Source organism: Phyllostomus discolor, chromosome 11 (genome assembly GCF_004126475.2).
Source record: "Phyllostomus discolor isolate MPI-MPIP mPhyDis1 chromosome 11, mPhyDis1.pri.v3, whole genome shotgun sequence".
Classification (NCBI taxonomy): domain Eukaryota; kingdom Metazoa; phylum Chordata; class Mammalia; order Chiroptera; family Phyllostomidae; genus Phyllostomus; species Phyllostomus discolor.
Window position 1 is genome coordinate 62081264 of NC_040913.2, and position 18358 is coordinate 62099621.

The window sequence follows — 18358 nt, forward strand, 5'->3', positions numbered from 1 at the left end:
TCAGAATTATCCTTTTACAAAGTTAATAACTGTGGTCACAAGTAGGCTATAGATAATGTGGCATTTCTAAGTCAAGTCCCTTCAGGGCTCTACGAAGGAAAGCATGGAAAACTACCAGCCATATATTCAAGGTTACGTCAGTGGAAGGAAGCCACAAAGCAAACAGACATCGCACAAGAAAGCAAAGTCACCATCAGAGGCTGGGTGACAAACCCCTGCCTCTGCAGGGTACACTGTACCTGTGCAGATGAAACTGGAGAGTCCCCCGTAGATGACTTCGTCATTGTCGGGCAATATAAACGGACACCTCGTCTGAACCTCCAAACAGTATTGCTTGCAAGGAATTGTCTTTCTGCAGTTAAACTGTGCGACTTCAAAGTACTGGGAACACAGCCAGGCTTTGTAGACAATCTGAAAAAAAAAAAAAAGAAAAATAGAAGGATCAAAAATAGGGAGGAATGACAACAGTTCTGACTCTAATGAAGAACATGCTGTACTGTGAGAAGCATGCTGTAATTTCAAGTGGATCATAAGAAAACTCTCATTTTGCACACGTATTTACATAATGTCAGCTGCAAGTGATAAAAACGTAGCAACACAAGTCTGAGATAGAGCAAAACATGGGATTAACCCCTTAAGAGATTACAAAAGGTTATATGGCGTTCAACTTGATGTAGCTCACTTGAAAAACAGTGGAGTTATGCAGGATTCGAAGTTTTCAAAATGTAGTAGTGCAGAAAGTAAAGGAAATAATGGACTGTGCCGATACACCTTAGTTATTTACTGCAGTATGAGTTGGTTCTCTGATCATGCATTTGCTCCAGCTGTGCTTCCAGTGGGCACTAGGTGGCGCTGAGTCCTCTACAATGACGGCACAGAGGATCCAGAAGCACAGAACCAGTAGCAGTGGATATTTACATTTATGACTCACATCAAACGCATTAAATATCTCATCCTCCGCAAGTCCGGAAACACCCAACCTAGGTTACCCATGACATGCTGTGATGTGGTTATCGCTTCAGGAAGGAAACCTCATCAGAACCACAAATTAGGCCTTTGAGATACTGTGTGATCCACATGAATATTTGTTAAGTGTTTATTTAATTTAATAAAATGTGAAATGATTATGACTTAATTTCTCTCTTTGCTCTTGATAGGCATTTAAGAAAATAAGTATTGAACAAATACTCTTTTCTAATATAAGGAAATAAGCTTAACATAAATTCAAGTAAAACAATGACAAAAGTTCCCAGGTGGAGGGATTGAGCAAAAAAAGAGAAAGAAAAGAGATGACAAAACTCATGGACACTGACAACACTATGGAGCTTGCCAGGGGGAGGGAGTGAATGGAGGTAGAAGAGGATAAAGGGAGGATAAGTGGCGATGGAAGAAGACTTGACTTGGGGGGTGAAAACACAATGCAGTGCGCAGATGATGTGACATAGAACTGTGCACCTGAAGCCTGTATACTTTGTGTAACCAGTGTCACTCCAACAAAGTCAATAAAGATGAAAAATAAAGTAAAAATGCCATGGGTTATTAACTGTACCTTAGGAAAGTTGGAGATGTTTTTCAAAATATCATTGGTATTTGTGCAATATGACATAATATGTAATATGATATGTGACATTTATGATACAGACTGAGCTGTAATCTAAGAATAGTTGGCCAGTGTCTAATTTGTGGTTCATGTTTCAGATTTCCATTTTTAAGTACTAGAGGAAGTTGAGCATGTTTATGTATACAGTTCTAACAATAACAAAGTTCCATTAAATGTAAGCTTACATTCTGAGCATTTCTGGGATTGTAAAGATTAGAGTCATCTTTTTTCTCTTAGGAAATGGCCCTGTGTTATTCCAGAAAATTACATGTATGTACTTTTTATGGGGCAGCCTGCTCTCCATTTCTCTTCCCAGTTGATTTTTGTGTATTTATTACAATTAAAATGCTTTCTGACTATGAAGTCACCTGTGAACTATCTTAAAAAACAATCTCAATAACCTCTCTCACAGATGATGGGGTATACACACATCTTTTTTTTTTAATCAGTCTCCTTAACATTGCCCAGTTGGAACAGGTCCATTTCTATTCTGGATCCTTAAATGCTATGTTAGCTATATTTCCTTTTGTAGATACTTTACTTAAAAAAAAAACAACAAGTCATCAAGGTCAGGTAATAGTCATGAAGAAAGGCACTGTGATTTGCAGAGCCACCGGCAGCATTCTGGACCTACCATGGGGCTACAACAACCTCTCTGGCCAGACTTCACTGCATCATCAATTCTTTTGATGCAAGTCCTAGACTTTTGAAATGCAATAGAGTATTCCTCATTTGAGTTTAAATAGTTTATAAAATGTTTATTTCAGGGTTGCAATGTGTCTGAAAGTGATCAGGGAAAACTTCATAGGCAGAAAAAAAAATGAGGTGCTTACTGTTGTCTTCGATATCTGAGGGAATTGCTGCTACATGGTGATGCCAATAGCTTTTCAAATGTGAAATTAGAAGATAAAGACAGGAAATTGTCCCTTGTTTCTTAAAGAATTTTCTCATTTGTTATATGCCCTCATAAAATCCTTCAGATGTGTTTGAAAAATATTTTACAAGTGAAAAAAGAGTTACAGAGTGATTACAGCAACAAACAAATGGAATTCAGGTCTCCACAGTTGATGAACACATTTTCATTGGGAACTCCTGCAACTGGAACTTCTCTGAGAGGATGCATAGGCAAAAAGTCTGAAGCTCTGGAGTCACCAAGACATAATGTTCTAGAGTGGAAAGGTCCTAGAGATTGCTTATGTGAGTTTATCATGTTAAAGTGGGAATTGGAAACTAGAAAGACTGCAGTTGATGGCAACCTCAAATCCCTCACATCCAGGCCATTGTTTTAACAATGTACCACACCATTTGGAAGGCATCATCTGAGTACTATTCATTCCTAATATACCCCCACCTCTTTCTTTTCGCAAGCTGCTTCATTTCAGGCTGTACTTTGAAATGTCCCTTGCATTTCTGCATAGTGGACTGTATGAGCCACCCCCACCCCCTGCTTGGCCCTTGGGCTGACTTCTGGGTATTCTCTGTACTCATTTGAAGGTGTGGGTGAGGACAGCAAAGGATGAAGAGAGGAGGGGTAATCCAAATGACCTGTGGCCTACTGATCTCATTTCCAGGCTCTCAATGAAGGCTGATTTTTTAAAAGATAATTTTCGGTGTTCAGCCAAGTTTGGATTGTAATGGAATAAACATGGTCGAGTTGGAAATTTCAGAAGAATAGAGAGGGAGGGTTCTTTGCTCCCGACTTTTGGAAGCAATGTTAAGCTGTGGGCTCTGGAAGGGATTGCTTTATGTGTTAAATAGTGATGACTTTGTTCATTAGAAGTCATCCTGGGGCCCTGCATAATCGTGGCTAGGACTGTCAGCATAAGTGACCTTCAGTATGTATTGTGTCAGGTTCTCATTGCCTCTCTTGGTTCTGATATTTTTCCAGTAGAGGCTTGGATTTTCATTTATTTTAAATCTATTTGCCTCCCACCTCAAAACCTGTATCTATGTTTTAGTGCTATGTAGGAGTTTTATATTGAGAATGTACATTAGTCTGCTGAAGAAAAAATCTTGCCAGTTACAATTTTTTATTATTAAGAAAAATGTTATGTATGGAAAATGGTTGTCATCTTCATATTAGAAGGTTGATTTCCCTTTTCCTCCAAGTATTAGTAAAGGCCGACTTTTTTACATTTATAATATGTGTTGATACATTTTTATGGGATCTTTTTCTGTCAGCTCTAATGTGTTAGTGGCCTGAGCTCTGAATGTGTGGGGTTGAGATAATTGGTTATGTAAGCAATAGTCTGCTATAGCAACTGCCTCAGGCTAAGGCTTTCTGATGCATAACACATGTTGTTACAATTATAAGTGGAGGTAAAAGTCTAAATAAATTTTCACATTCATTTATCTGAGTGTCTTCTTTCTTCTATACCTGAGTCAGCATCTGGTTAAAGTACATTACAACCAGAAATTGGAAATACTGATATTCTAAGATAAAAATGAGAATACAAACACCCTGCCTAAGAATGGACCAAGTCACCAATGGAAGGATATTAAGAAATGAACAGTATGGTGAGAACAAGGCTCCTTGACCCAACAAAAATGTCAGCACAACCTGTCCTCCAGAGTCATGTCTTGGCTCCATTTTTTAAATAAAATGCAATGTATTCCAATTTTCTGTTGATGGCCCACTTGTTGGGTCCTGTTATAACACTTGGTCTATCCCTCTGAACTTCAGAACTCCCCTAGCTTCTTAGAGCTGCGCTGTATGTTCAAGTCCACTCAAACCATCTCAATACCATGGTATAGCCCCAGGCTCAATCCATATAGGAGGAGGAATCATTTTGAAAAGGGTCAAGGCCTGTTCAGGCCCACCTACAGGTGAGAGGTGGTATCTTAGAGGTCCAAAGACTACATAACAATAAAGATGACAAGAATATAAATCAACTCTGTAGAGCTTTCTTGAATATAGGATGGTCCCATCCAAAGATGATCTGTGTGAGGCTTAAAAAGAAGGGAAACTAGAGAAACTTGTCAGTGTGTCTCTAGCACTACCCAAACAATACAAAGACACTTTAGTTTCTTCTTTCCTTCTTTTCTGTCATTAATGCATGTCTTGTATTGTACATGCTCAATGTCTCCCTTCTTTCATCTCCATCTCCTTCCTCATCTCACTATGAGCTGGGGTCAGCCTGAACTGTTTGTTGCACAGAAACTGTTCTTTCTAAGCAACTTGGCCTCTCTAATAATAAACCCAGCTGCTCCAAATGGTTGTTTTCTTATTTGACTTCTTGGCAACATTGAACACTGTTGATGAAATTCTCTGAAATTTATCCTGGTTTTCCTCTTACTTTTTGGCTGTTCTTATCAGTCTTCATTTGTTATTGTATTGTTATTGTTGTTTGTTTGTTCCCACTGCTATTCCCCCAAATGTTGGTATCCCTTAGGCTTCTGTTCTAAACTTTCCTCTACACATTCTTTCCAGGCTATCATCTGCTTTCATGATTCAATTATTGTCTTTGATATAGTGAAACCTAAATCTGTATTGCCAATGCATATCTCCTGTCTTCCTTTGTCATCTTATTTATCTGTAAACCATCTCCTAGATGTCTCTGTATCAACACTCTTTAACATCTCAATCTCTACATGTCCAGAGTGGAAGTCAAGCATCTTCTCTTCAGGAAGAAGCAAGATGCGAGGAATCTGGGAGTCAAACTCAATACCTCCTTCTGCTCTCTCCCCCAACTCTTTCATCAGCAAGTCCCATGAGCCTTCTTCGGAAGTGTCTCTAATACCTGTTCAGCTCTCTTGATTTCTATCCACATTATCATCATTCCAGCCATTACCATTGCTCATCTGGATGACTGCATGGATGTATCCACGGGCCTGCTTTGTTGCCTTCAGTAACAAATTCCTCCATGTTGTTCTCTACACTGCAGTTAGAGAAGATTTGTAAAATTAATGTGATATGTCACTACTTCACTTAAATCACCCAGGGCCTCTCCACACACTCATGAAAAATTCAAACTCCTTAACCAACTCAGAGCTTTGCAACTTTGCCCTTAGCACTCCAGCTTCAGTTCCCTCTACTCCCATCCTTACACTGTGTGCTCTGGCCATGTAGAGTGATGTGCAGGTACTAAATGTGCCATGTCATCCATGGCCCTGAACTCATCGTCTTCTTTCCACCTCCTTTACAAATCACTTAGCCTGGTTGATTCCCATCCATCTTATGTCACCTCTTCTGTAACACTGCTCTTGAGACTCTGAAATGGACTCTTCTTATGAACTTACACTAAGTGCTGCAATACTGTCCTCATCTACTGCCCCTTCCAGGCTCCTGTAAAGGGGTCTTGTACATTTTTATGTTCCCAGAACCCTGGTGTACCTGGGAGAAATTTGCTATTTGAAATTTGCACCATGGCTTTCTGGTTTGCATAGCATTGTTCTGTTATTTGGTTAGTATGAGCTAGTCCACCTGACTCTGCGATGCTGCAGAGAGATGCAAACAATGAGCCTTGATGAGCTTCCAAGATCTTAAGCCCTATGAATCCTGTTTTGGAATGATTAACTAACTTTTTTTATTGAAAGCCAAATAAATCCTTTAAGATTTTTATTTTTTATTTAGAAATAAAAATTTAAAAACATCGTGAATTGAACCCCTTTTTATAAACAGATGCTGTGGTTGGTTTAGGTTATGAGACACAATGTGAGGTTTGGTTGTAAGCAGAGAAAAGTTTCTGTGGAGAGGAGACAGGATGTGCTTTAAGGCACAGAGCTCATGGAAGGCCTGAAGAGCTTCAGAGGACAGAATTTATTCTGAACTTATTGTTTGAAATGGACAAGCTTCATGGGCTGAGGTTATGGCAGAAGTTGTCTGGTAGACAGAAGACACTAACTCATACCTTTCCAAAAGAGTTCTATTGTACATCCAGTAATGAATATTAAAAGTTATAGTAATAGGTGAATTAAGCTCACTGTTACTAAATGATTAGTGGTTATGATTACTAATCACTAATAATCACTAAAAGATTTTTTTTTGGCATAAAGAAAGATATCTTTTAATGAGCTACCTTCTTTGGGTTCTCTTGTTAAGGCAAAGATGGTAGTGGCTCTGCTGGTGGTAGGTCTTCCATGGCATTTCTGAGTGTCAGCCATGGGTGGACATGACTGCTCTATCTCAAGGGCTTTTTCTAAAGTAAGAAAGGGACAGAAATCAATGAAATCTCCTTTTATAGACAATCAGCCAATCAATGCCTTCACATGCAGTAGTAATACAAGTCCATGGTCCTCTAAACCCACTGTAAATTTAACCTGGTCTGCGTTAATTATCATAAAAGTGCCAGTGATCCTATTAGAATTTATATCTTTTTTAAAAGGCATCATGTGAGTGCTTCAATATAAATTTGGTTTTGAACTCTATACTGTAAGCAAGTTCAGTATGTTAAAAATGTTTTAAAAGTGGCAAATTAGTGAAGAAAGACAAGTGAACCTGTAGGTAAGAAATATGAAACTGGTGTTAAGCATATAGAGCTATAGCCCTTCTGGCCAAGATGGAGGTGTAGGTAGATACACTATACTTCCACACACAACCAAAAGAAGGACAACAACAAATTTAAAAACAAAAAATAATCAGAACTGCCAGAAAACCAAACTATGTGGAAGTACAACAACCAAGGAGTTAAAGAAGAAACATTCATCCAGACCTGTAGGAGGGGTGGGGACAGACAGCTAGGGTACAGAGGGCTCACAGCAAGGTGGTAGCTGGAGGACCAGGAGGTCCCACATTTGCATGCAGATAATCCAGGAGGAACAACTAGGGAGCAAGACAGACTGCACAATCCACGGTTCCAGTGTGGGGACATAAAGCCCCAAAACCGCTGAATGAAAAAACCTGTGGGGGTTGAGGTGGCAGGAGAAACTCCCAGCCTCACAGGAGAGTTTGCTGGAGAGATCCACAGGGTTCTAGAATGTACACAAGATCACTCACCTGGGAATCAGCACCAGAAGGGCCCAGTTTGCTTGTGAGTAGAGGAGGAAGTGACTGAGAGTCAACTGAAAGCTGGTAGAGAGCTTAGCAAGTGCCATTGTTCCCTTTCAGAACCCTCCCCAACATATAGCAGCACAATTCAGGATGTGGGTTGCCTGACCCTGGCAAATACCTATGGCTTTACCCCTTTCAGTGTAACAGCTGTGACAAGACCAAAAAAAATAGTCCAAATGAAAGAACAGATCAAAGCTCCAGAAAAAATACAACTGAGCGATGAAGAAATAGCCAACCTATCAGATGCACAGTTCAAAACACTGCTAATCAAGATGCTCACAGAAATGGTGGAGTGTGTTTGCAAAATAGAGGAAAAAGTGAAGGCTATGAAAAGTGGAATAAAGGAAAATGTACAGGAAACCAACAGTGATTGAAGGAAACTGAGACTCATATCAATGGTTTGGAGCAGAAGGAAGAAATAAGAATTCAAAAAAGGAGGAGAGGCTTAGGAACCTCTGAGACAACTTTAAATGTTCCAACATCTGAACCATAGGGATGCCAGAAGGAGAAGATGAAGAGCAAGACATTAAAAATTGATTTGAAGAAATAATGAATGAGAACTTCCCTAATCTGACAAAGGAAATAGACTTTCAGGAAGTCCAGAAGCTCAGAAAGTCCAAAAAAAAGTTGGACTTAAGGAAGCACTTACCAAGGCACATCATAATTACATTATCCAAGATTGAAGACAAGGAAAGAATCTTAAAAACAGCAAGAGAAAAGGAGACAGTGACCTACAAAGGAGTGCCTGTAAGACTGTCAGCTGATTTCTCAAAAGAAATCTTGAAGGCAAGAAGGGGCTGGAAAGAAGTATTCCAAGTCATGAAAGTCAAGGACCTACTTCCAAGATTACTCTATCCAGCAAAGTTTTCATTTAGAATGTAAGAGCAAATAAAGTACTTCCCAGATAAGGTAGAGTTAAAGGAGTTCATCATCAGCAAATACTTATTACATGAAATGTTAAAGGGACTTCACTAAGAAAAAGAAGATCAAAACTGAACAGTAAAATGACAACAAACTCACAACTATCAACAACTGAACCTAAAAAACAAAACCAAACTAAGCAAACAAGTAGAACAGGAACAGAATAACAGAAATGGAGATCACATGGAGGGTTATCAGAGGGGAAGGAGAGGGGAAAGGGGGAGAATAGAGAAAAGGTGTAGAGAATATGAGTCGTAGATAATAGGTACAAAATAGACAGGGGGAGGTTAAGAATAGTATAGGAAATGGAAAAGCCAAAGATCTCATATGTACAACCCATGGACATGAACTAATCGGGGGGGATGTGGGGAGAGGAGAGTGCAAGGTGGTGGGGAATAAGGGGGAAAAATGGGATCACTGTAATAGCATAATCATAAGATATATTTTTTAAAAGCATATAAAGCTATACTATATTCCCCATGAAAAGAGGTGAATATATATATGATATTTTCCTTCTTTTGTAGGACTAATATAGGAATCCATGGAGCACTTGATAATTAATAAATGAATGAGTGTTAGAATCCAAAATCTAGAATAAATATTTAGAAACTACCAATACATTTAGTAGAACTATAATAAGTAATCAGTAAAATCACTGAAAACTGCAGATGTATTCATTTTTTTCATAAGCCTAACTATGATGGGACTTATGAAGTGAGGCAGTTATAGCCTCACTTCATAAACATACAAAAACTATCTAAAAAAGTTAATTCATAGCTTTGTTATAGACTCCAAAGTAAAATACAGAAAATTTTAAATACTAAAGTTAGTTACCTAACAACCTCATAACTTTACATAGCTGTACACCTTATAGAAATAGAATATAAAATACTTTGGGTATATATCTAAGTTTTCTACTTATTTACAATATTGTTAGGACATTTCTGCAACCCTATTTCACCAATATCAGATTCATAAGAGTTTTCAATTAAAACAATAATAATGTATCTTTGATCAAAGAAGGTGCTGCTGCCCTTTGGTTGAATAAGCTTTGGTTGAATTCTTTGTTTCCCATGTATGTGAGCATTTCTGGTTTTATAATCATGGGGGTCAATGCTCAACAACTGGTGGTTAATACCATCCTATCATTACAGTTTTCTGCTTTATCCTAACGTGTCCTGCTTGCAAGAAGCAGGCACAGGGTAAGGTGATAACTCGTTTTGTAGACAATGAGCAAACCAGTGCAGTGGGAAGGCAGCAGTATCACATGACACATGGCTCCAGAAACATGCTATTTATTTAAACTTGCTCTGCACTGACTGTCAGAAAAATGCCAGTGGTCTCATTGGAATATATAGCTTTAAAAAGTCATGGACTGAACACTTCAAAATTCTAACTAAAATGCAGAGTTGTAGCCTGTTGCCATGAAACAGAAGAAGCTAATTGATTTCTATGAACATTAGCTTCAAAGGTATCATCCAATCTATCTGTTAATCCAAAATTATTTACTAAGAGCTAGCTCTGGGCCTGACAGTAGAAAAGTACTCTTAGGAGCAGGAATGGAGGACAGGTTAAACATTTCACTCTAAGGTATCTTTCCTGGCATCAAAAATAGTATCTTCAAATTGAAGGAGACAAGGCGAGATGTGCTCAGAGGTCTGTTACTATCAGGGCACTATGGTTTGGAGAAATCAGAAATCAGTGATAACTGAGGGGGGAGGGGTTTTCTGGAGAGCAGAAGGGCGGTCCATGAAAAAGACTGACATGGCATGTCAAAGACAGGAATGGAGTGGAGGTCAGTGTGCCTGGGATACAGGAAAGACAAGAAAGAGGGCAAATGGTGGGAGGAAGATGGGAAAGAAGGAAGCAGATCATTAAATATTTACCATACTAATTTATTCTGTTAGTTATCTTCAATACATTATCTATGTAAAGTAAGTATGATTATTCCAATTTTAGAAAGGTGAAAACTAACTCAGAAATTTCAGCCATTTTAGAATTTTAGCAAATTCACACAGCAGAACATAGCAAAGCCAGGCTAATTCAGGTCATTTTAACCTGCACCCCCAACCCACATCAAAATGTGTTTCATTATACACCATGGACAGACTAGTGTAAACAAATACTGCTTCTTGGGTTGCTAGAAAAATCTCTTCTAGGCATAAGCTTTGGAGACTTCAAACATTTTGGACACTTCATAATCTGTTTTCTGTCTAAATAAGATATTTCAGCAATTACTATGCATTTTACTATCTATAGTGAAAGATTTTAAATTCAGCAAAAGATCACAATGTTTAAGCACTTATTAAGAAGTACTTAAAAGCCCAACATTGGTGACATGAGGAATACTATTGTTAATGAGGAAAGAACCAGAATTATGTCTGAAAAAAAAAATGCCTGACACTAGAACACTAGAACTAACAGTCACCACCAATTCTGAAGCTTCTGTTTCTAGTCTAGGTCTTGAATTCTCTCCTCCCTCTCTCTCCACTCTCCCCCTCTCTCTCTCCACCCTCCCCCTCTCTCTCTCCTTCCTCTCTCTCTCCCCTACTCTCACCCACCTCCTTCCATTTTCTTTTCCCCCTCCCCTTTTCCCCCTCTCCTCTTTCTCTCCTTTTCTCCCTCAGTCTGGCTGCTTATTTCTCATGTCAACATTTATTCAACTATTAAATTATACGCACCCGACACTCAGTTGTATGTCTTGTAAGAAATACTTGCTAATATTTTGACTCCATCCATTTAAAATTTTAGCATATTTCCCTTATATAAATGCCTATTTATAAAGCATATACATGAACTATTGTATCATGTGCACATTATAAAACATATACTAAACATAAGTTATTGCAAAGAATAGGATAAATGATAAATGATAAAACTTTAATATTTTCTTGTCACACTCCAAAGGGTCATCTTGTATATGCACTGGGTGTTTATACACTGCTTATGAGAAGCCTGGAAAGTTAAAAAGAAATTGTAAACTTTACAAATTAAATTTATTGGAATGACACTGGTTAATAGGGTCGTGTAGGTTTTAAATATACACTTTGTGATACAAGATCTGTATATTGCACTGTGTGTCTACCACCAAAGTCAAACCATCTTCTATCACCATATATTAGCCCTGGCACCCCAAAACCCTCTGTCTGGTAACCACCACACTATTGTTTGTGTCCATGAGTAAACTTTTTAAGTACTGAAAAAATTTGTGTACACTGTGAATTTGTGTTGCACAGACATTTAAGACTGATCACTTGCTTGCATTATACATGCAAATTTTAATAAATTTTATCTAACCAACTAGACAAAAACCAAAAATCATAATGATGGCAAAAACCTGCTATATCTTTACTTATCAATTTATACTCTACCAGAGGATGTGGCCTCTGGAAAGATGCAGTTATTATTTCTTGGATAAATAAATGAGTGCATCTGCACACAAGCTGAAGGTGAAGCTGAATGGCCGCAGTCAGTGAAGCAGACCTATGCGAATCCCTTTTGTTCTATTTAGTTGCATTATTTTCTTAACCAACTTATTATTACTATTATTTTTAAAATCTGGCCTTGGTTGGTGTGACTCAGTGGATTGAGTGCCAACCCATGAACCAAAGGGTCACCAGTTTGATTCCCAGTCCAGGGCACATGCCTGAGTTGTGGGCCAGGTCCCCAGTAGGTGGTGTGGAAGAGGCAACCACACATTGATGTTTCTCTCCCTCTTTTTCTCCCTCACTTCCCATCTCTCTAAAATTAAATAAATAAAATCTTAAAATAAAATAAAACCTAGAAACTAAGGATATTCATTTCCTTTGATGAACTTTTTAAAATGGCAAACAACAAAAGTTGTGCTAATAAGTATCATTTTGGATTAGCCATAATGGTGCTGACTTTTACCAGCAGTGACAGTATTGTTTTGGTTGGTATGACTTAGCAGACTTAGCAGGTAAGACTTAAATATGTAACTTCTAATATTACCTTTATTGGCATCTTGTGAAAATTAAATCATTTGTTTAATTCAATCTAGACACATTGTTGATAAGTCCTTTTCTGCACTATTAAATATTTAACCAACTTTTGAGAATGGCAGAAGAGGGAAACATTTTTCTTCCTGAATTTTTCTGTCTTCCCATTTTTCTGTTTCCTCAGTAAATGCTGAGGTTAAGCAAATATGTTCTTTTACAAATGTGTATATCATACAGTTGTCTAAGGACTCAGAAAGCACATATGTTCAAATGATCAAATTAGTAATGTTTCAGGTAAAATAGAAAGAGATTCACTCGTGTCAACGGTGTCATAAGTTAAATTAAGACAGTCATTTTGGAAGATGGGACTTTTGAATTCTGCTCTAAAACATTTCCTAAGATCATTTTTAATTTTGTGTTTCTTGAGTTCCATTTACTTTACACAGTTAAATATAATGCATTTATCTATTATTATACTAGTAAAATATAATGTATTTTCTATTTTTTAAGTGTGTGGTATATATCTTGTAGAAAAATCGTTGTCATACCATTTACATAGTGAAGAATATTAATATACACTATTGACCCTTGCAACCCACCCCTGCAAATGTTGTGTTAAAGAGAATAAAACTCTAGGACAAGAAGGCATTTTGTTTCTACTTTTGCAGAAACAAATACAGTATAGTCATTTGTGGGTAAGCATGTCATTCTTAGCCCATATGTCTTCTTTTAACTTAAGGTTAGTATGCCATCATAAATCTTTTAAATATAAAGTGATACTTTGTTTAAGGTAGTACCATATTCATTACTATTGAAAACTATAATTAATGGAAGTCAGATTCAGTAATAGCATAAAATTGCTGACTAGCAGAAGGTGCAGTGTCAGAGCAGACAATTACCTTTTATATGTTGTACAGGATGAAGAGGGCAGTACCTAGTTTCACACTCAGAGTAAAACCTGACAAAGGGTATATAACTGTACTGAAATATGTTTACATTAAATTAAGAAAGTACTTCTTAAATCATTATGTATATTAATGATTTTTAATATTAATATTAAAGAATATTAAGATATTTAATTTCAAGAATTTTCTACATTGACCATAGTCACTGGTCAATATAGTCACTGCACAATTGTGCATAGTCACTGCACAATTGACCATAGTGCACTGTTGGTGGGAATGCAGACTTGTGCAGCCACTGTGGGAAACAGTATGGCATTTTCTCAAATAGTTAAAAATGGGTCTACCTTTTGACCCAGCAATTTACTGCTGGAAATATACCCTAGGGATCCCAAAACACCAATTCAAAAGAGTTTATGCACCTCAGTGTTCACAGCAGCTCTACTTACAATAGCCAAGAGTTGGAAAAAGCCTAAGTGCCCATCAGTAAATGAATGGATTAAACAACTGTGATACATTTAAACAATGGAATATTACACACCAGAAAAAAGAAGGAATTCCTACCTTTTGTGACAGCATGGAGACTATTATGCTAAGTGAAATAAGTCAGTCAGTGAAAGACAACTGCCATATAATCTCACTTGTAAGAGGAATCTAGTGAACAAAATAAACTAATGAGCTAAATAGAACCAGAGGCACAGAATCATGGAACAGACTAACAGAGGTAAGAGAGGAGGAGGCAGGTAGAGGCTATGAGAGAGAGTGAAGGGCTTAGTCAAAGAACATATATGAAGGATTCATGGACATGGACAGTGGTGTGGGGATTGGCTATGGAAGTCGGGGGCAGGCTGGGCAGAGAGGGGTGAAGGGGGAAAAACTGGGACAACTGTTACAGCATAAAAAATAATTAAAAATTAAAAGATTAAAATGGGTACATAAACAAAAATAATTTTCTATGTTGAGAATGCATGTTTATATGCATCATTAAAACATAAATCATTGCACACATAGATGATGATTCTATTCTTGAATATCAGATCTACATTAACAGTCCAAAGCGATGCTAATCAGCAAAACACTCCTAAAATTTATGCTCATGGCAACACCCTAAAATTTAAAGCTAATGGTTAGCTTCCATATAGTGTGTTTTGCTCTACTGACTGCCATGGTTCCCAAAATAAGCACCTTAGGTAATTATTTTCACTCAATTTCAAATGATAAGGTTTAAAGATTATTTTAAATCAAAAGCAATGAGCAAGTTTTGTGGCTTAGTACTGATAGTGGAAAAAGAAATGTATTTTTAAAACACAAGCTCCAAATTGAGTTTTGACCTAAAAATAAAATAAGACATTAGTTATTAAAAATTTATCACTATGTGAATAGGAAAGAATCCATAACTAATGAATTGATATTCTATATAATTTATCAATGGAAAACACCAAGGACATAAAGGACAAATGGAAATAAAACAAAACAAACAGCAATTTCATATCAAAATGAGAAGACTTAGGTAACAGTTCAACTTAAATACTGACCAACTAATAGGGGGGTGACAATCAAGTGTGCAAATGAAATAGACTTAAAAATACCTCTTCTGAAACCCAAATAACAAAGTGAAGTGATCATAGAGACTGCAGACACAAACCAAAGAACCATCAGTTTCTCCTTACTCTGACCACACACACACACACACACACACACCCATTTTTTATGGTCTGTCAACTTCCATTATCATATCAAAGAAAAAACACCTTCTACCTATTCTTCCTGCTGCCTGCACTGGAACTGGAACTGAGCTATGCCTTACTAGTTAATAAAAACACCTTACTACTTTCCACCTTTATTAATATTCATTACAGCTTTTCTTTATCTGTAGAATTTGACTCAAATAGTCTTTACAGAATTTAGTCCCCTTCATAAAGGTTGTTTTCTTGGAGGTCAGAGAGCTGAAAGGATAATGATTGACCATAGCCAGGGCCTGAGTTTAAGCACACAGAACTGCAGAGGTAACAGAGCACCGAGGACACAGAGTGGAGGGAAGCTTGTAGGTGAGAAAGATCAGAAAGGGGTGCTATTTGTATGATGTCAAGTAAAGATATCAGAAAATCCAGGCAAAAGTACAATTTCATTTTATTCCTTAGAATTTATGTATTTAAAATCAGTTTCAGCCAAAATATGTCTTTTACATTTCTACTACAAGGGTAAAATAACTTTAGTTGCATATCACTGGAATGTGTAAATATTTAGATGAAAATAATTTCTTTTACAGTGGAAAAATCACTCAATAACTTGTTTCTTGTACATAGTACATATGTAAGAGGTCATTCATAAAGGTTAATAACAAAACAGGATCCTGGTGTTTAAATTTCATAGACATACAGTCTAAGAGACATTAACATCAGTTTCCTGACTGTTCCTGGTCACTCTCAATCCAAAGGAATGTAATGATGATTACAACAAATGGGTGATTTTGTATCTTACAAGTGCAACATGTTGATTAAAAGCAAAGATTACTACCAGTAATATTTACATAGTACTTACTATGCGCCAGATAATATGTATAAAAGTATTACATGTAGTAGCTCACTTGATTCTCACAGGAAACCTCTCAGGTAGTTAGTAGTATTTCTTTTTTTTATGGATGTGAAAAATGAGGCCCAGAAAGTTTAAATCCCTAACCAAGGTCACCAAACTGAACAGAAGAGCCAGAATTTAAAGCCCATGACATCTATTCCAGATCCCATGACTCAACCATGTGACTACATGGCATCCATGATAACTACTGGATATTTTACACTCACAAAAGTGTATGGTCCATTTTAAACTATATTACGTTTGTGGACATTCTTGTGTTACATCATTTCAGGAGAATTCCTTTTGGTCCAATAGATTAAAGTGTTGAACAACTCAACAGATCATCAGAGCAGCATTGAAAATTCTTCCATGTTGTACACAGTTATCTCCAACAGCTGTCTTCTTATTTAACTCAAACCTCCAGTCCCTCTCTACATATCTTCCATTTATGAAACATAGATAGTGTACATGTTTGCAGAGTTTAACTTGTGTGTAAAAATTTTCCCAATTTTTTTTCTTGTAGAAAAAGAGTATGACCATCTTCAGTTACCCTCAGGCAAGCATTACAAACACCTCTGAATCCTGCAGTTCTGACTGGTTGTGAATCATGTGATATCTGCTTTTTGGTTGCCTTAATTTCTCCTTTAAAAATGGTAGCCCTAAGCAGTTTCTCACCCTCTAGATTATTCACTAGGACATTGCTTTGATATTTCTGGAGAGCCATATCTAGGACTGTGCTTTGATCTAGGAATGGTTGTTGAATGGGTTTGATTATTGTAAGCTGCTAACCTGTTCAAGACACAAGATGTGTAAAACACCTTCTAATGAGACTGTTTTGTAAACACCATGTGTGTAGAGGGCTTTTAAATATGAAAACAGTGATTAAGAATAAATTCAAACCTTCTGATCAAATATTCTTTGTAATTACTTTAAGGTAAAATGCTAGCAAACTGCTTCTCTGAAACTTCTCCATTATGTAATTCAAGATTGCATAGTACTGGTAATTTTCATGTCCTGATAAACAGGAAACTAAACATGGCTAAAAAAATCACTCCCCCCACACATGCGAGTTTTACACGGTGAAATTGAGAATAAAATGGAAAAGAGTACATACTGGTGAGATAAGAGTCCTTCAGGAAGCAAGAAAGGTCCTTGGGAAGTCATTGATTAGTGGTAATGTGTTATAGAAGTATATTTATTTGCACTTAGCTTATTTATTTGCCTTTTGGTTTGTAAAACCAACCTTGTAGATTTTAGGAAGTTAAAATGACCATATATGTGCAAGGAAAAGTAAAAGGAAATAAGACTGCTAATCGTGTGCATTGGCAAAGACCCATTCTTCAGAATATGGGCTCTCTATGTGCAACACATACTGGTAGAACTAATAAATTACCTTTTATTAACTTATTCCACAAACATGTACTAAGTATCTATTATGTGAAGAGCATATGCCAGATTAATTGGTAAAAGAAATGGTACCATTTTTAATCCACGTGTAGTTTTTGATAAATTAGGTAAACACTGACATCAATGAGGGTTAATCTTAAAGAAGGTTAATAGCAGCTACAATCTATTGTAGTAGTCACCCTTATCTGCAGTTTCACTTTCCATGGTTTCAGTTGTCAATGGTAAACTAATGCCCAAAAACATTAAATGTAAAATTTCAAAGATAAACAACTCTTAAATTTTAAATCCCATGGCATCCCACCCCAGTCTGCCCCAAACAGGAATAGTCCCTTTGTCCAGTTTATACATACAACCTGTCCACTGGTCACTCAGGGGCCATCTTATTTTTCAGATGGACTATCATGGTATTGCAGTACTTGTGTTCACGTAACCCTTATTTCACACTGTTACTTAATAATGCCACATTTACATAACTTTTATTATAATATATTGTTATAATTGTTCTATTTTATTATTTGTTTTTGTTATTAATCTCTTACTGTATCTAAGTTATAAATAAAACTTTCTCATATGTATGAATGTATAGGAAAAATCATAGTATGTGTAGAGTTTGTTATTACCTGCGGTTTCAGATTCCCATTGGAACATATCCCTCAGGGATAAGGAGAGATTACTACGGTACATAGCCTGTTTGAGAAATATATAATGAAAAGTAATGTGGTAGTATGGAATTATAAACATACTTCCTATCATTTTATTGAAATTACTTCCTTATTGCCAAGACGGCAATCTAATTCAGTGAAATCAGGCCATCAAACATGTCCTTCATGATCTTAGAAGATCTTGCATCTTCTAAGAGATGGAAGGATTAAAAAAAAGTCAGTGTTAGGAAAGTAGGGAAGTAAGAGAAAGCAGGCAAGCAAAGGTAATCCCATCATCACAGAGAAAAGAGGCTTAGAAGTTAAATGTATACTTTTGCTTGGGGTGGAGGTACGAAGCTATGACA

At 36.9% G+C, this 18358-nt stretch overlaps 1 protein-coding gene across 2 annotated transcripts in view; it reads right to left on the minus strand.

The window, feature by feature from the left end:
• The window catches only part of FAM155A (family with sequence similarity 155 member A), a 607234-nt gene that overhangs the window by 34564 nt on the left and 554312 nt on the right, over window positions 1–18358 (minus strand). For both annotated transcript variants that reach the window (XM_028527079.2, XM_028527077.2), the window contains exon 2: window positions 240–411. In XM_028527079.2, the coding sequence (XP_028382880.1) occupies window positions 240–411 (172 nt within the window). The remainder of the gene's footprint in view (window positions 1–239; window positions 412–18358) is intronic.